This window comes from Phascolarctos cinereus, unplaced genomic scaffold (genome assembly GCF_003287225.1).
Source record: "Phascolarctos cinereus isolate Bilbo 61053 unplaced genomic scaffold, phaCin_HiC Scaffold_726;HRSCAF=1367, whole genome shotgun sequence".
In the NCBI taxonomy this organism is placed as follows: Eukaryota; Metazoa; Chordata; class Mammalia; order Diprotodontia; family Phascolarctidae; genus Phascolarctos; species Phascolarctos cinereus.
The window spans coordinates 407572913-407591504 of record NW_027556098.1 but is presented as its reverse complement, the minus strand read 5'-3'; the positions used below and the strand labels follow the sequence as shown (position 1 = coordinate 407591504).

The 18592-nt window shown below is 53.1% G+C and overlaps 1 protein-coding gene across 1 annotated transcript; it reads left to right on the top strand.

Annotated features, from left to right (window-relative positions):
* Positions 1–3558: 3558 nt before the first annotated feature.
* SUPT5H (SPT5 homolog, DSIF elongation factor subunit) lies at positions 3559–17404 on the top strand. The gene is given in 31 exon segments (XM_020978175.2): positions 3559–3649; positions 4797–4910; positions 5573–5738; positions 6687–6752; positions 7588–7599; positions 8063–8132; positions 8371–8439; positions 8536–8601; positions 8893–8923; positions 9019–9087; positions 9825–10076; positions 10238–10327; positions 10441–10511; positions 11429–11534; positions 12260–12353; positions 12439–12575; positions 12855–13010; positions 13096–13242; positions 13320–13466; positions 13554–13679; positions 13863–13947; positions 14129–14242; positions 14359–14461; positions 14606–14733; positions 14937–15042; positions 15182–15340; positions 15799–15961; positions 16225–16296; positions 16298–16429; positions 16729–16824; positions 17041–17404. Coding segments are annotated over 30 exon segments (3270 nt in total). The 5' UTR covers positions 3559–3649; positions 4797–4817; the 3' UTR covers positions 17185–17404.
* Positions 17405–18592: the final 1188 nt, after the last annotated feature.

Here is an 18592-nt window from a genome sequence, read left to right as displayed (position 1 = left end):
AGTAGGTGTCTTAAAACCCAGGATGTCCAAAACTGATTTCAGCTTTTCCCACTCCCCTGACCACCTTCCCTCCTTCCCTCTTCCTCCTCCCACCCCCCAGGCTCTCGAGGCTGGAGCTGTCCAGGACTCTTCTCCACCCCCCCATCCCAAACTGTGGCCAAGGCCTGTCAATTTTACCTTTTCAGCACCTCTCCTCTGACACTGCTCCTCCTCTGACGCTGACCCTCATCGCCTCCCACCTGGATTACTGCAATTGCTACTGGTGGTGGGGAATTCTGCCTTCCTCGGGTCTCTCCTCATTTCAGTCCATCCTCCTTTCAGCCACCAAAGTCATTTCCCCAAAGCACAGGTCTGATCATGTCACCCCCCCACACTCAATAAACTGCAGGGGCTCCCTCTTATCTTCCTTTCTTTTTTTTTTTTGGCTAGGCAATGGGGTTAAGTGACTTGCCCAGGGTCACACAGCTAGTAAGTGTTATGCGTCTGAGGCCGAATTTGAACTCAGGTGCTCTATCCACTGCACCATCTAGCTGCCCCTCTCCCTAGTATCTTCAGATGCAAATATAAAATCCTCTGGAATTCAAAGCCCTCCATAACTTGGCCCCTTCCTACCTTTCCAGACTTCTTATACCTTACTCCCCCCATGATTACTCCTCTATCCAGTGACACTGGCCTGACTTCCATGAAAAAAAGAAACACTTCATTTGTCAGGCTCCAGGCATTCTGTTTGTCTGTGTACCCACACCCCCACCCAACCCAGGCCTGGAATACCCTCTTCCCTACCTATCTACTGACCTCCCAGGCTTCTTTCAAGTCCCAACTAAAATCTCACCTTCTACAGACAGCCTTCCCTACCTCTCTTAATTCTAGTACCTACCTTCAGTTAATTATTTCCTATTTTCCTGTATATAGCATATATTTCTTCACATGATGTCTCCCCCATTAGATTGTAAGCTCCCTGAGGGCAAGGGCCTCTTTTTTATTCCCAATGCTTTAGCATCAGGCCAGTGCTAAATAATAAATAATAGTTGCTTAATAAATGTTTACTGATTAGTTGACTGAAACATTAACAAAGATTTACAATATTACATAAATGATTAGGAAAAGTAGGACAACATGAGGTATACTAAATTCTTTCTACTATACAAATAGGGTCTTGATGTCTAAACCAGGGAAAGTCAAAACAAAGAAAGTTAATTATGGTCCAAGTCTCCTCATGAATAAATATGCAAAATGTTGAAGAAAATATTGGCAGAGGCTTCAATGACATATCGAAAAGGATAGACATTATGACCAAGTTACTAGGAAAACGTAAATAATAGATCATATGAGGAACAAGAAAAAAAAACATACTATTATATCAATAGGTGCAGAAAAAGCTTTTGACAAAACACAACACCCATTTCTGTTAAAAAATACTAAAAAGCATAGGAATAAGTGGATCGTTCTTTAATATGGTGAATAGCATCTAGCTATCCCCAAGAGTTTTAGCCTTATACGTGATGAAGATAAACTTGAGGTCTTTCTAGTAAGATTGGGGTAAAGATGGATACCTATTATTATATATTATATGATATTGTACTAGAAATGCAATTCGAGCCTGAAGTCAGGTAGATTCATCTTCCAGAGTTCAAATTCAGCCTAGCTGTGTGACCCTGGGCAAATCACTTCACCCTTTTTGCCTCAGTTTCCCCACCTGTAAAATGAGCTGGATAAGGAAATGGTAAACTACTCCAGTATCCTTGCCAAGAAAACCCCAAAAAGGGGTCATGAAGAGTTGGAAACCATCCTAAACAACATAGGTATTGATTACAGACTTACAACAGGGTAAAACTTGCTGGCAAAACTGGAAAGCAGTCTGGCAGAAACTAGGTTTAGTTAGACTCCACACATCGTGTCATATGTCAAGACAAACACTAAATGGATTCATGTCTTGAAGAGAGAAAGTTACATTACAGACAAATCTGAGGTGCAAAGAAGAAATTAACTTTCAGACCTGGGGAAAGAGTTCGTGATCAAATGAGGATGGAAATTTTTATTTATTTTTTTTAAATTTTATTAATTTATTTTGATTTATCAACAATGACTTCCACATGCTTTTGAGTTTAAAAATTTTCTCCCCCTTCCTCCCCACCCCCATCCCCAAGATGGTGCACAATCTCATATAGGCTATATACATTTACATTCCTATTAAACATATTTTCACATTAGTGAAGTTGCAAGTAAAAATTAAAACCAGTAGTAGGAACCATCAGAAAGAGGAACCAAAACTCAACAGAAGAGAAAAAAAATGATAGCAATTCAACTTCCATAGTTCTTTCTTTGGATGTGGATAGCATTTTCCACCACAAGGCCTCTGGAGATGTTTTAGATCCTTGTATTGCTGGGAAGGGTTAAGTTTTATCAATATTAGTCATCGCACAACATGGCTGTTATTGTGTACAACATTCTCTTTGTTCTGCTCACATCACTCAGCATCAGACCATACAAGTCTTCCCAGGTTTTTCTGAAGTCAGCCTGTTCATCATTTCTTATGGCACAATAGTATTCCATTATATTCATTATACCACAACCTGCTCAGCCATTCCCCAATTGATGGGCAGAGGATAGAAATTTTTAAAAACGAAGATAAAGACAGGAGATAAGATCAAGATTAAAGGGGCAATCTTTTTTCTTTCTTTTTTTTTTTGAGGCAGTCAGGGTTAAGTGACTTGCCCAGTGTTACACAGCTAGTTAAAAGTCAAGTGTCTGAGGGCACATTTGAACTCAGGTCCTCCTGACTTCAAGGCTGGTGCTTTAACAATGCTCCACCTAGCTGCCTAGAAACATACATTTCTGACATGAACAACACAGGACCTTGTTTTGCTTAAGTATTAACGTCTGTTACAACAATTTTTTTTTGCAAGAGGGGGAGGGGAAGGGAGAAAAAAAATGCTTGCTAGAAAAAATGTAAAACATAACAACAAAAGTCCCCCAAAGACAGCGGCCCGGCCGGAAAGAGGCAGCTGCAAGCGCTGGAAGGAAATCCCGGACTCAAGACTGAGCCTTTCTGAACCTTAGTTTCCTTTTCTGTAAAATGTGGAGGATGAAGCAATTGATGTTACTTTCCTTGGCCAGAAGGTAAAAACGAGGGGCATTCTTGAGTCTTAGGAAGGAACGGCAGCCAGCTTCCTAGCAATTAGTTATACAGAAACGGAGGGCCGGTAACGAGCCTCCAGGGACGCAATACGGGGCGGACTAGAAGGCCCCCAAGGGCTCCCCGGGGGTTTGCCCCTCTGTGACGTCAGAGGCACCCCTCCCCTCCCTCCAGCTCCAGATCCCAGGTGCGCTCCCTGCGCACTCTTTCCTTCCTCTCCTCCAGCCTTCCCCAAAGCTCTCCCGCCTTTCCCCGCCTCCTTTCGATGCGTCACGTCCGGTCTCCTGTGCCTCTCCTAAGATGGCGCCGGCCAGCCGGAAGTCGGGTGGATTCGCTGCCTTTCCCAAGGTGGCGGTCGCGGTTCCGGTTCTCGCGAACTCTCGAGAGATAAGCCTTCCCAGTCACCGCCACCGCCGCCGTCGCCGCCGCCTCCGCTTCGTCTGACGTCGCGTCCGCCGGAGCCAGAGCCGGAGCCGCGGGACCCGGGAGTGAGCGACGCCGAGCGGCCCGGGGGTGAGGAGCGGGGCGGGGCGAGGGTGGGGGGCCAAGCGGCGCTGCGCGTGTGCGTGTGTAAGGGCGAGTGTGTCGGGGGAGCCCGAGAGCGCGAGTGTGCTGTGGGGACTCCATGAGGACGAGAGTGTGAGCATGAGCGTGTCAGGGGAAGTGTAAAGATGAGTGTGTCACGGGGAGCCCTCGAGGCCTAGTGTGTGAGGACGAGTGTGTCAGGGGGAGTGTGGCAGATCAAGGCTGTAAGAAGAGCGAGTGTATAAGGGTGAGAAATCGAGTGTGTCAGAGTGAGCCCGTAAGGTGATGATTTAAAGGCAAGGCGTGTGAGGAGGAGTGTGCACGTGGGATTGTGTCACAGTGTTGTGAGATGGGACCTGGCTTCAGGCGGGGAGGAAGTGTGCAAGCACCGGCGCCTGTGCGTGCGATTGTGGATTGTGTGTACGTGGCAGAGGGGTCGAGGAGGGGTCCCTGGGGCGGGGGAGGGGAGGTGTGTGTGTGTCCTAGTTCAGTCCGTCAGTCCGTCAGTCCATCCTCAGGACAGGAGCCAATGGCGATCCCTCAAAAGTCCCGGCCCTCCGCCCCGGTGCAGCACCCCCGGGCCTGCCAGTGCCCCGCCTCCGGTCTTAGGGTCTGCTCCCCTAGCATCTGCCGCGCAGGGTCCTCCCAGGATCGCCGCTTCTTCCTGGGGGAGGCCTTTTCTGATTGGCCAGTCCTTAGCATCCCCTCCCCTAATCACTTTGTGTTACTTTGTATTTGTTTTTGTCCCCTCCCTCGCCCCCGTGCAGTATGGGGGCGGTGGGTTTTGTCTTCCTAGGTTTGCGTTCTCAGTGCCCAGCACACATAGTTCCCTGCACATGATAGGTCCGTTTGTCACGACTGGAGGAAGAGGGGCTGTGCATTTTTGTGTGCCTGTCTGTGTCTGGGCAGAAGGGTTTTTCCTTTGTGTGTTTGGAGAGAGAGGGAAAGTAGAGGCTGCTTGAGCAAGAGGCTTGTGAGGAGAGGCCATTGAAGCCACTTGTGGTCTGCTACAGGAAGGAATCGGTGGGGATGGGGGGACCCTCTGGGCGTTGAAGATATGAGGCCAGTGGGGCCTTTGTTTTGCTGCCTGATTTGGGGAGCCCTTGGCCCTGACTCATCCCGTCTCCCGGGCCAGCCTGACCTAAAGACCTAGAAGATGTCTGACAGTGATGACAGCAACTTTTCTGAGGAGGAGGAGGAGGAGGAGGAGGATAGTGAGCGCAGCAGCGAGGAGGCCGAGGAGGTGGAGGTGAGTGCTGGGGAGGGAGCTTGGGCTGGGCAGGTGTGGTGCTGGAGGGTGGGCAGGGGCTCGCTCTCTTCCCAGGGCAACGCCTCAGAACTAGCTCGCTGGCACCCTCTGCTGGCTTCTGGATGCCTCTGCTTCTCATCCGGGTCCTTGGTTCCTTCACTCCCAGACAAGCCTGGAAAGTTTCCCTCCCTGGGCTCGCAGCCCCTGTGCCCAATGCTCCCGTCTGAGCATTCTCAGCATTGTCTGCCCTGTGGCTGGTAGAGGAGCTAGGCCAGACGAGGATGGGAGGATCGTCATTGACTAGGGAGGGACTTCTCTCCCAGCCTGACTTTGTAGACCTTCAGGCCTCCCTGAATGGCCACTCCCTGGGGCCATTGGAGAATGGGGCCTTGGCTTGAAGGTCAGCTCAGTCCTTACTCACAGCAGGACCTTGTGGTTCTTACTCTCCTCGTGTAAAATGAAGGCGTTGACTCAGTGCTCTTTGAAGACCCCTCCAGCTCTATGGTTCTTGGTAAACCCCATCTAGGTTGTTCACTCCGAGAAGTATGAACCTTTTCACCTTCACTGAAAGCTGTTTTAAGGAGTAGAGATGGGGCATCGCGGGGGGTTGGGGTATGACTTTTCTTCTGGCTCTCCAACCATCGCCTCCATCCTTCCAGCAGGTAGAGGAAGAGCGACGGAGTGTGGCGGGGAGTGAAAAGGAAGAAGAGCCTGAGGAAGAGGAGGAGGAGGAGGAAGAAGAGGAATATGATGAAGAGGAAGAGGAAGAAGATGATGACCGTCCCCCCAAAAAGCCGAGACATGGAGGTTTCATCCTGGATGAAGCTGGTGAGTTGAGGAGTGGGCCTGCACAGGGGAGAATGCTTCATCTTTGTTCTCTCTTGGGTTCCTCCCATGTGCCTGGGATATGTTAGATGTGGGGGATAAGGGTATCATTTTGGGAAGATTAGTTCTGTGGACACCCACAAGAAATTGGATATCTCTGGCTCATTTTCCCTACCCCTTTCTCTAAGGTTGATATTCTTTTTTTTTAAATGATTAACATTTATTTCCTATGTTTACACTATTCTGTTATACACTTTTGAACTTTTTATTCATTTTAATTGTTTCCAATATGAAATAAGGTTGATATTCTTAACCTGGGGTCTGTGAACTTTTTGTTTGTTCGTTTGTTTATTTAGTATTTTATTTTTCCCCAGTTACATGTAAAAACAATTTTTAACATTTGTTTTTAAAACTTTGAGTTCCAAATTCTCCTCCTTCCTCCCTCCCCACCCCCTCTCATTGAGAAGGCAAGCAGTTTGATATAGATCATACATGTGTATTCATGCAAAACATTTCCGTAATAGTCATGTTGTAAAAGAAAACATAGACCAGAAGAAAGACCAAACCTCACGAAAAATAAAGGAAGCTAAAAAAGCGTGCTTCAATAGCATTTTTCGTCATAAGTCCTTCAGAGTTGTATGAACTTGTTTTTAAAAATTTTTGATAATCTTATTTCAGTATAATTGGTTTTCTCGGTAACTTTGTATATTTCGCGCATTTAACATTAAGAACACGGGTTTCACCAGACTGCCTGAGGGTCTGTAGCCCAAGAACAGTGCAGAAGTCTTGCGCTCTAAGGACTTAGGATTAGGAGAAAGCTGTTTGCTTGTACCAGGTCTTCCTCTCAGCCCCTCCCATTATAATCTGTCCCCCTGGCTCTCTGGTGGGCGGGCTACGAAGGAAGTGCCTCACATCCCAGTCTCAGTCTCCTTCCTTCTGGGGCCTTTTCAGATGTGGATGATGAGTATGAAGATGAAGATCAGTGGGAAGATGGAGCGGAGGACATTCTAGAGAAGGGTAAGTGGCAAAAAGTGGCCAGGCTCTTGTGTTCCCCCGGCTCTGCCTGGGCCTGGAGAGTCTGGGGAGCCCTCAGGATTGGGGTTTAGCAAAGGGCAGGGTCTGGATTGGGGGCGGATCATGAGCTGGTCTCTACTTCCCTGGACAAGGTTGAGCAAGAAGGGAAGGGATGGGGTAGAGGGGGAGGGGGAAGGCGAGTATCTGATGTTCTGAGATAGGGTCTTTCGTGGGGAGGGAGCTGGCCCCAGAGCCTGTCTGCCCTCCAGTTCTGCATCCCCCTCCTCTATCACCCGGCTTCTTTCTGTTGCTGCCTGAGAGAACAGCTTTTGTACTCTTTTCTTTTAGGCACGTGAAAGAGGGGAGGCCTTAGGGGATGGGTATATTGGGGGTCTTTGGGACCCTTCCCTGTTAGCTTTCCCTCTTAGAGAGATATCATTTGGGGAGTAGGGGTGGGGGTGGCCTTGGATCTTTGCCCTCTCTGGGTTTCTCTTCTCTACCTGTGCCCTTTGGCCCACCCCAAGCTGTCGTTCCCTCCCCCCCAGCCCCTCCCCTTTGTTTTTTCGTGCTGTGCAATTCATACATTTTGGCTTTCCCTGTGCCTCGCCTTCAATTTTGATTTTGTCCTTCCTATGTTCCTTTACCCATTATTCCTGGCCCCTTCCCTGGCCTGATCCCACCCCACCTTGGTTGATTTTGCTGATATAATTTGGCTCATACTGTGTCTGCTCACCACCACCACCACCACCACAACCACCACCACCACCACCACCACCACCACCACTACCACACCACCACCACCACCACCACCACCACCACCACCTCTTCCTCTGAGTAGAAGAGATTGAAGGTAAGAGTCGGGGTGTTTTGCCCCCCAACCCTTCCCCTTCCTCCTGCTGCTCCCTTCCCCACCTATAGTGCAGTCTCCTAGTGGCAGGGGAGGGAGGGAGGAGGGGCCTGTCAGTGCTGGGGAAGAGTCTGTTTGCTTTTTAGGACTCTGTGGGTGTTTCTGTGTATTTTTATTGAGGGCTGTGCATCAGTAATAACTGAGGTCCAGTTGGCTAGCCCGTGGGTGTTTGTGCCAGGCACCCACAAGCTGGAGATCGGGGCTGGCTTGGCTCAAGGCAGGGGCAGAGACTCTTCTTAGCCTTGATTATCCCCCTGGTTTTCTCTTCTCCCTTCCCCCAGTCGGAGTCTGTCCTCTGCCCATCTTCCTCCCAGAGTTGAGCTCAGCGGTCATTTGCCTGGGATGCAGGTAGTCCTGCCCCATCTCTCCTTGTCCCTTCTGTCACACTGGCTCTTCTTTCTTGCAGCATCCAACATTGACAATGTCGTTCTGGATGAGGACCGCTCTGGGGCCCGCCGCCTCCAAAATCTCTGGAGGTAACAGGCTTGGGGGTTGGGGAGGGGACAGAGGATATGGAGGGGCAGGGTTAGATTTTGGAGTCAGGTCTTAGCTCTGCCTCCCGTTCCCTGGGGGACCTCGTCAGGTCACTCGAGGTCTCCAGTCCTCAGTTTCCTTATTTGTAAAATTTAGCTATTGTGACTTCCTTGGTCCTCCCAGCTAGTCTAAATCCTGTGAATTCATGTGTAACACTTGCTTCTCCCTTTTCCATCACAGGGATCAGCGAGAGGAGGAGCTGGGCGAGTATTACATGAAGAAATACGCTAAATCATCTGTGGGAGAAACGTGAGCGTATCAAGGCTGGGGAGGCGGGGGGCGGGGGGGCAGGGGCGGGCCAGGACTTGGGGACTGCTCAAGTTTGACCCTCCCTTCTCCTCACAGTGTGTATGGAGGGTCTGATGAGCTCTCAGATGACATCACACAACAGCAGCTGCTGCCCGGGGTCAAGTACGTTGGGCTGGAGGGAAGGGGAGCTCGGGGGTCCTAGGTGGGGGCTGGGCCAAGGGCGTCTGGGGAGTCGCCTCCGGGACATCCATGTTGGCATGCAGAGGGGCCCCTAAATGTGGTGTGGGCTGAAAGCTTCGGGTGCGGGTGGGCCTGTTGTGGGAAGGTCAGGAAAGAGGCATGGCTTGGAGCTGAGCACGTGGGAAAGGAGGAGCAGCTCTTCAGGCGGGGACGTGGCGGAGCAAGCTTGGTTGTCTTGGGACCTCAGTAATGTCTCCTTTTCTCTGTTCTCAGGGACCCTAATCTGTGGACGGTGAAATGTAAGGTGAGACTCTTGGCCTGGGGAATGGGATTCAGGGATTGGGAGGAGGCCTGTTTATTTGTCCACCTTGTCTTACCGTAGACTGTCTTTCTTTCCAGATTGGAGAGGAACGGGCGACAGCAATTGCCCTCATGAGAAAGTTCATTGCTTACCAGTTCACAGACACGGTAGGTGGTAGCTGTCGGTCAGGGCTGGAGGCAGGTTCCTGGGAGGGGATGGTCAGTGATGGAGGATGAGGTGGTCAGAGAGCCAGCTCCGGCCATCCCTCTTTATGCTGCTGGAAAGTGGGGGGATCTGGACATGATGGAAGTTGGATCAGGGTGCAGGTAGTGAGGGCCCCTTCCTTGACAGAAATTTCTGCTCCTAGAAGGTCACCTGTGACTCCTCTCCCAGGTTAGGGGTGATAGCAAATGATTAGGCATCTCCTGCCATTATGGGGAAGGCCCTTCAGAGCCCATAACTCAGTTCTTTGGGGTGTCATGATGTCATGAGCACAGCCCATTGAACGTTGAGAGGTATTTCTGTCTGAGAACTCATTCTCTCTCCCCGTTAGACCAACAGGGCTGATGTTCTCTCTTCTTTCTTCCTGTAAGGTGCTCAAGGGAGCTTATTCAAATCTAACTTCTTTCCAGGGGGCAGTTGTGTGTTTCTTGAGCACCTGCCCTGTGCCCAGGCACCCAGGGGATGCAAGGCATGAGGCTGATGATTAGCTAGAATGATTATTTTGTAGCTCTCAGAGCAGAAGGGGGCTTCGAGTAAACATCTGGACTGAGGGGGGCAACAGGTGACAGAGGGGGAGAAGATGGTTCTTGGAGGGTTTCTGGCATGGGCAGGCAGGAACAGCTCCCTTCTGGGCCCTTGACCTGAGATAGCATTGGCTACCTGCCATGTTTCCTCTCCACAGCCGTTGCAGATCAAGTCAGTGGTAGCCCCAGAACATGTCAAGGGCTACATCTATGTGGAGGCCTACAAGCAGACCCATGTGAAGCAGGCCATTGAGGGGGTGGGCAACCTGCGCCTGGGCTACTGGAACCAGCAGATGGTGCCCATCAAGGAAATGACAGACGTGCTTAAGGTGGTCAAGGAGGTCACCAATCTCAAGCCCAAGTCCTGGGTCCGTCTCAAGAGGGGCATCTACAAAGATGACATTGCCCAGGTACCTGAGGCTAGAGAGGGACTGCTTAGGCAGGTGGGCGGGCGTGGTGGTTTGGTGCTGTCAGCCTTGCACCAGGCGTCAGGCTCGATGATTTCTAGGGCTGCTGAAGCTCAGAAGACAGCCCTGGGCATGTCCTTGATCACTTCTGCCCATCTCTCCAGGTGGATTACGTAGAGCCCAGCCAGAATACCATCTCTCTCAAGATGATTCCTCGAATTGACTATGACCGTATCAAAGCCAGAATGAGTCTGGTAAGGAGATGGCGGAGGGGAGGGGAACGGATGGGCCAGGGAATTCAGCCCCAAGGTTCTCCTCCAGGAAGAATTAACAGTCATCCCTTCCCCCTTTCTAATCCTCCTCACAGAAAGATTGGTTTGCCAAGAGGAAAAAGTTCAAGAGACCCCCACAACGATTATTTGATGCTGAAAAGATACGGTAAAATTCACCCTCTGGGAACTGATTGAGGGCCCCCCTGCCCCTGCTTTACTAACCCCCCCCCCAGGCAGTAACCCAATGTGGGTCAGCTGTTGCGAGGCCTCTCCCCTTGGCCTCTGGAAAGAACAGGAAGGAGTTTCAGAGGCCGCCTGTCATGGCTGTTAGTGCTCTGCTCCATACCTGCCTGAGAATTTCCTTTGGCTTGGGGATATTTACCTTTTTTGGTATCATGGACCCCTGGGGCATTCAGTCTGGGGAAGCCTGTGGAGCCCCTCTCAGAGTCACGTTTTCAAATGTATAGAATAAAATGGGAGTACGAGGGAAACCCAGAGACATTAGAAGTGCTGCAGTCAGCGTTATTTTTAAAAAGTCACCACTTCATGGCCCCGGGATTAAGGGGCTTTCTTCTTCCTCCCAAATAGTCATTCAGCCTCTGCTGGACGGGGAGCTCATCACCTCACTAGGCAACCCATGTTAGATTTAGATATCCATCATTGTCAGAGAGTGTTTCCTTGGGTTTGTCTCCCTCAGCCCCACATGGTCAGGCTGGATTGTGGGGGGACATTGGATAGAGGTTTCTTGGGGAAAAAGAGGGAGATGAGTTTCAGCTGACTCCTCAGAGAACCTTCCAGCCTAGGGGGGAGCCCCCCGGCCTGGCATGGGGTGCTTACACTTGGGAGACTGAGAAAGGCTCAATGTGGGAACGGGCTCTGGGTGCAGGAAGGCTGTTGGAGGCCCAAGGGAGGGTGGCGGTTCACTGGGCTGCTCTGACTGGCGTGGAGGCCCATCTCCTTCCCCTCAGTTGGGGCTGTTCTGCTCCCCATTTTTCAGATGAGTAAACTTAGGCCTGGCAGCTCCAGCCAGTCTTCCCTCGTCCCCCCCCCCCAGCCTCTTCTCTCTTCATCTGCCCGCTCTAGTTCCCTGGGAGGAGACGTTGCTTCAGATGGAGATTTCCTGATCTTTGAGGGGAACCGTTACAGCCGAAAAGGCTTCCTGTTCAAAAGCTTCGCGATGTCGGCGGTGGTAAGTGTCTGCCAGAGGGCTCCGTGGCCGGCTTGGCCACCTGTCTGGGGCACTCATCCTGCCTCAGCCCGGGGCTCTCAGGGCACAAGGTGCTTGAGCTTCCAGGGCGGCCTTCTTGGCCTCGGGGGCGTGCTGATTACGCAGCGGGGCTTGGAGCACTTGGCATTCGTGGCAAGGGTTCCCTGGGACCTTGGGAGACGCTGTTGCCACTTGGCAGAACAACAGAATGCTTGCTCCGTTTTCCTGTGGTCTGGTCAGCAAGCACTTATTAAGCATCGCTTGTATGCCAAGTACTGTGCTTTTTGCTGGGGATACAGAGAAAGGCAAAAGCTTGTTGCCCAGAAGCTCACGATCTAAAGTAACGTGCTGTCTTCTTACCTTTCACCTGGAATACTCCAAACCACATCTGGATTGCTGAGCCACACTCACCTTTGTAAAACCTCATTCCCCTCCCAAATTTGTACTCTTCCCTGCCCCTGCCCCCCAAATCCATTTACTCACAGCACTCAGCCTTCTTCCTATGGATGGTGTCCACCGTAAGGAAGAAAGACTGCCTTTGGCCAAAAAGGGTCCAAGAGCGTGTCAGGGTCACATGCTCGTACACTCGGTCATTTTTTGGGGGGCAGATCTCCCTTACAGTGGCTCCGGGGGGGGCTAGGATGTACTCTGCCCACGTAGGCACCCCTTGATAACCTGTCCCCCCATCTTCTTTCTCCTCTCATTAGATTACAGAGGGTGTGAAGCCCACGCTGTCAGAGCTGGAAAAGTTTGAAGACCAGCCAGAGGGAATTGACCTCGAGGTGGTGACCGAGAGCACAGGTATGAGTCTCACCTGTAGCCTCAGGAGTGCTGGGCCCCCCGGACCCCCTCTGCTTTCCTCATGCCCCCTTCTCCTTCCCTCTAGGGAAGGAACGTGAACACAACTTCCAGCCCGGGGACAACGTGGAAGTGTGTGAAGGGGAGCTGATCAACCTTCAGGGCAAGATCCTGAGTGTGGATGGCAACAAGATCACCATTATGCCCAAGCATGAGGACCTGAAGGTGGGCTTTCTGCCTCCTGGGGGGCCGAGGGGCGGTGGCTGGGTGTCCTAGGGGAGAGAACGGGGTCCTCACTAGCCTGGGGGGCTGAGGGGCGGTGGATGGGTGTCCTGGAGGGAGAGAACGGGGTCCTCACAAGCCTGGGGGGCTGAGGGGCAGTGGGTGCGTGTCCTGGAGGGAGAGAATGGGGTCCCCACAAGCCTGGGGGGCTGAGGGGCGGTGGGTGGGTGTCCTGGAGGGAGAGGACGGGGGCCCTCACAAGCCTTTTGCCCACTCTTCTAGGACATGCTAGAGTTCCCGGCACAGGAGCTGCGGAAATACTTCAAGATGGGGGACCATGTGAAAGTGATTGCCGGGCGATTTGAGGGTGACACGGGACTCATCGTGCGCGTCGAAGAGAACTTTGTGATCCTCTTCTCTGACCTCACCATGCACGAGGTAGGGGCTGTGCCAGGGTGTGGCACAGCGAGTGTCTCTGGCAAATGGCGTCTCCTCTTCATCCCCCTTCTCCTCTCCCCCATAGCTGAAAGTGCTTCCGAGGGACCTGCAGCTCTGCTCAGAGACAGCTTCAGGGGTGGATGTTGGGGGCCAGCACGAGTGGGGCGAGCTGGTGCAGTTGGACCCCCAGACTGTGGGAGTCATTGTTCGGCTGGAGCGAGAGACCTTCCAGGTGGGTGAGGGAAGGCAGAAGGGGAAACTCGGGGGTGTCGCTTTGGGGTGCTCATCCCGGTTCTCTGGCCCCTGTAGGTCCTGAACATGTATGGGAAGGTGGTTACAGTTCGGCATCAGGCGGTGACTCGGAAGAAGGACAATCGCTTTGCTGTGGCCTTGGATTCAGAGCAGAACAACATTCATGTCAAGGACATCGTGAAGGTCATCGATGGCCCCCATTCGGTAAGAACGGGGATGGGGCTTGGGCTGCGCTGATGGAGTGGGCAGGGTAGGACCCCAGGGGCACATTCACTCTGGTTTTCTCCTTAGGGCAGAGAAGGAGAGATCAGGCATCTGTTCCGAGGATTTGCATTTCTCCACTGCAAGAAACTGGTGGAAAATGGTGGCATGTTTGTCTGCAAGACTCGCCACTTGGTGTTGGCTGGGGGCTCCAAAGTAGGTTGGGCTGAGGGCCAGCTGGTGGGGGGTGCCATCTTTGAGGAGTATTAACAGCCGCCATTTCATAGAGCTCTTCGAAGTGTGCAGAGCCTGTGGGATGGGGGAGGTGGGAGGAGAGGAAGGCGGGGAGGGGGCACCCTCTGTCCTCATGGCCTCCTGCCCCTCATCTTTCTTTCCCAGCCTCGAGATGTCACAAACTTCACCGTGGGTGGCTTTGCCCCAATGAGCCCTCGCATCAGCAGCCCCATGCACCCTAGTGCTGGAGGTGAGCTTGGGAGGCGAGGGAGAATCTGGGGTGCTCTGGCTTGGGGAAGAAACTCAGATCCCTAGGGCTTGGGATCAGAGCTGGGTGGAGACTGAAGAGAGCTGGATCAGCAAGGAGGTTCCTTGGGCTCTCCCACACTCCCGACCTCTTCCCTCCTGCCATCGCCATCTGGTTCTTGTAGGTCAGCGGGGAGGATTTGGGAGTGCTGGTGCTGGTGGCATGAGCCGTGGCCGTGGCCGGAGAGATAATGACCTCATTGGACAGACTGTGCGTATCTCTCAGGGTCCATATAAAGGTGAGTGTGGGCTGGTGTTGAGGGGTTCGGGCGGGGGGAGGGTGTGGCTGTTATAAGGGCCTTGAAGATGCAGAGCATGGACAGCCCCCACCCCTTCCTGTGCCTTCCTTGCCCAGGCTATATTGGGGTAGTGAAGGATGCCACCGAGTCCACAGCCCGTGTGGAGCTTCACTCGACCTGCCAGACCATTTCTGTGGATCGCCAGCGGCTCACCACAGTGTTAGTAGCAGGGGAGAATGCAGGGGGGAATGTTTTCTGGAGCTGGGAGGAGTCTGTTGTGTCTCACTGTCCTGGGTGCTGTACCCTTTGTTCATCTGCTGCCTGTCTCTTCTTCTCACCCTGCCCTCCCGTTTTTGCCCACAGTGGCACCAGACGTCCAGGGGGCATGACTTCAGCCTACGGACGTACCCCGATGTATGGCTCTCAGACACCCATGTATGTCCAAGGCTCCCGTACCCCCATGTACAGTTCACAGACCCCTCTGCATGATGGTAAGTCTCCTCATCCTGGGCTGTCAGAGGCCTGAGGCATAGGTGTAAAGGCAGCTTGGGGAAGAGGAAAGTGAGTGTGTGGGTGTGGGTGTGGGTGTGGGTGTGTGTCGTTCACCTGGGGGACCATGATGAGGACAGCCCTTGAGGCTGATGCAGACAAAGTGGGAGTGGGATCTGATGGGCCCCTTCCTCCTCTCGTGCAGGCAGCCGCACTCCACATTATGGTTCCCAGACACCCCTTCATGATGGCAGCCGTACACCAGCCCAGAGTGGTGCCTGGGACCCCAACAACCCCAACACACCTTCAAGGTAAGGAGAGGGCCATGCAGGGGGCTTGTTTTCCCCTCCTCAGTTGTGTGGAGGGTCTGAAATGGAACTGCAGTGGGGGTGAATTAGGGGCAAGAATGCTTCCTCTTAGCAACCATCTTGCTTTTTTCCCACCATGCAGGGCAGAGGAAGAGTATGAGTATGCCTTTGATGATGAGCCCACCCCATCCCCACAAGCCTATGGGGGGACCCCCAACCCCCAGACACCAGGCTATCCTGACCCCTCATCCCCACAGGTCAATGCACAGTACAACCCACAGACTCCTGGAACCCCTGCCATGTAAGTGATGAGGGGCCCACCCACCACCGCAGCTTTTTCCAAATTTCCAGGTTTTGCTCCAGCCCCTGTCCTTGAATTCCTGAACTCTGGTGCCTCCCCCTCCCTGGCTCTTCTCCAGGGCACTCTTCTGCCCAGACTGATAGATAAAGCTGGGGCAGGTCAGTTGCCCTTGGGCCCAAGCCAGATTAAAGTGTCATTAGGAAATGTTTAAGAACATAAATGAAAATATAATAAAACACAGGTTACATTTTAAAGCTAAGTCAGTATGGGGCTGCAGGAATCTTTATGTATGGAATTTGAGTGGGAAGCCCCTGGTGTGAGGGAGCTTAGAGATCAGTCTCATCCCCTCAGGCCAAGCTGCTGCCCTCCCTGGCTGCATTCCCTGTCCTGAGTGACCTTGGATTGAGGCAGGAGCTGTGGGTTCCATCTGTCCTTGTACACCCTGGCCTTTCCCCTAGGTACAACACCGACCAGTTTTCACCCTATGCGGCCCCCTCGCCACAAGGCTCCTACCAGCCCAGCCCCCAGAGTTACCACCAGGTGGCACCAAGTCCTGCGGGCTACCAGAATACCCACTCGCCTGCCAGCTACCACCCCACGCCCTCACCCATGGCTTACCAGGTGCTGAGCAGAGACCTTGGTGGGGGAGGAAGGGAGGGAGGGGGTGAGGTGGGTGCTGGAGCTCCTAGCTTTTGGGTGTCCCTGGCCTGGGGAGAGACTAGGGCTGGTGTGCAAACTGAGAGCATGTCCAATGATCTGATTTGTATCCCTGGTGCTTAACGTGGTGCCTGGCACGCAGTAGGTGCTTAATAAGCATTTATTGAAATTGAATGATACCCATAACTGAACTAACTGTAGGACCCTTTTTTCCTTCCTAACCCTAGGCTAGTCCTAGCCCTAGTCCAGTGGGCTACAGTCCAATGACCCCTGGGGCACCATCCCCCGGAGGCTACAACCCCTCATACACCAGGCTCTGGTATTGAGCAGAACTCCAGTGACTGGGTGACCACAGATATCCAGGTGAAGGTGCGAGACACCTATTTGGACAGCCAGGTGGTTGGACAGACGGGCGTCATCCGAAGTGTCACGGTACGGGGCGGTCTGTACAGCAGGGCCCAACCTGGGGAGGTCACAGGCACTCTGGGAGGGAGGTGGGTAAGGGCTTCTTTCAGGTCTCCTTCCACATACCTTAGAGCGTCTTCTTTTTCTGGGGAACAGCTGGAAGGCAGATGGGAGGTGGGGAGTTTGGCTCTCCGAGGTTAAGTCTGGGGGCTGGAAATCAGATGGCTTGAACTGAGCAGGGTGGCGCTGAGCCCTCTGAGTCAAGGTGGGTTTAGGGTCTTGGTGTGGGGACTGATTGTTGGATGCGTGTTATCCCTACCCCCTAGGGAGGTATGTGCTCTGTGTATTTGAAGGACAGCGAGAAAGTAGTCAGTATCTCTAGTGAGCACCTTGAACCCATCACTCCTACCAAGAGCAACAAGGTGAGGAGGGGGTCCCAGGGCCCTGGAGAGGGTGATGAGAGTTAGGGGGGAGGTGAGAGGGCAGAAGCCCCAAGGGCAGCAGCCGGCGGCAGAGGAAGGTCGCTAATGGGGTTACTTTCCAAAAGCACTTTGGCTCTCCTTTGCAAAGGAGGGAGCCCCCCCCCCTCCCGGTCGCCTGGATGAAGGCAGGATCCAGCCCCTTCCTCTCCTCTCCAGGTGAAGGTGATCTTAGGGGAGGACCGGGAGGCCACAGGGGACCTGCTGAGCATCGATGGGGAGGACGGCATCGTGCGGATGGACCTGGATGAGCAGCTCAAGATCCTCAATCTCCGGTTTTTAGGGAAGCTCCTTGAAGCCTAGAGGGGAGCTGGAGGGGCCTCATCCCACCCCCACCCCTCCCTGCCCCCCAGCCAGGTTCAAAGCAGGGGTCTGGGAGACCTTGGCTATTCTATTTTCTTTTGTTTCTTTTTGAAGATTCTCTAACCACCTGCGGGGCTGTCCACAGAGAAGAGTCTCCCAGCTCCAGCCCACCCCCACCAGCTTGCTTTGTCTATGGTCTTTGAATAAAAGATTGTTTGAAGAGTGGTGTCATTCTCAGCAGTCTGAAGGGAATCCTGAATTGAGGCGGGAGGGGATCCTGTGTGGCCTGGGCTGAGGAGGGGGTCAGGGTAGGAAAGTGAAATTGCTCAATGATTCCCTGGTGTGGGAGACCAAGCCAGTGCCAGGGGGAAAGTCAGATGATTGAGACTCTTCTGGCCAAAGGGTGGCCCTTGGGTGACTTTAACTTTGGCTTTCTCTGGTCTGTTTCCTCCTAGCAGACAGTCGGTGCTCACCACGTTTGTCTCCCCTGGCAGACTGCCCCATGTCCCAAACAGGCCCATGTCTCCTCTCGGGATCCAACCATCCCTCATCTTCCCATACCTCTTCTGCCTCCTGTGGCCAAACCACAGGGGCCTCCACTTTCCCTCCTGACCTCATCATCCCAGGGCCAGGGCTCTTTCCAAAGTGACCATCAGTCTTTCAGTGGTCGAGGCCACAAGCCTTTTCTCACTGCCTTCATTCTACTTGACCTCTGGCCTTGGACCCTGCTAAGTGTCGCTGTCTTTTCTCTAGGTTTTCAGGACACCCTTCTGCTAACTGACCGCTCCTTCTGTCTCCCTTGCCGGAGCCTCCAAATACTGCCTTCTGACCATGGGGGGGCCCTGGGGCTGTGGGCACCCTGCGCTCTCCTCGCTACATGCAGCTTCACTGGGGATCTTATCAGCCCACGTGGGCTTCTCCTAAAGCTCTGGACCTGCCGTGTCAGCCCCTACTCAGATATAAAATCCCCCAGCATCTTATGCTAGTGCTCTGTCAAGGCCAGTAATTGCCGCCTTCGGGTGCACTGCGCGGACGAGGGAGCCCGCAGCTAAGGCGTGGGAGGGGTTCTCATCTGTACTTGGGGCTCTTGGGAAGAAGCCCTAGGACACCCAGCTCTTAGCCCCTGAGCCCGCTGGCTTCGGCCATACGAAGCTCTTTTGACCCTCTCTGGCTCCCGTCAGGACCGGCTCCTGACTTCTAAGCACTCCTGTGTTTGGGGGTGGGGGAAGAGAGAGGTCGAAATTAAGGGGAGGGGGAAGGAGTGTAGAAAACAACGTCTTCTCATTGGCTGAAGCCGCAGCCTTCTCCGAAGTCCATTGGCTGTTCGGGAGGGGTGGGGGAAAGTGGGACTCTGTTCCTTCATTGGTCAAAGGCGCGAGCCCGCTCCGTGCGCTCATTGGTCGGACCC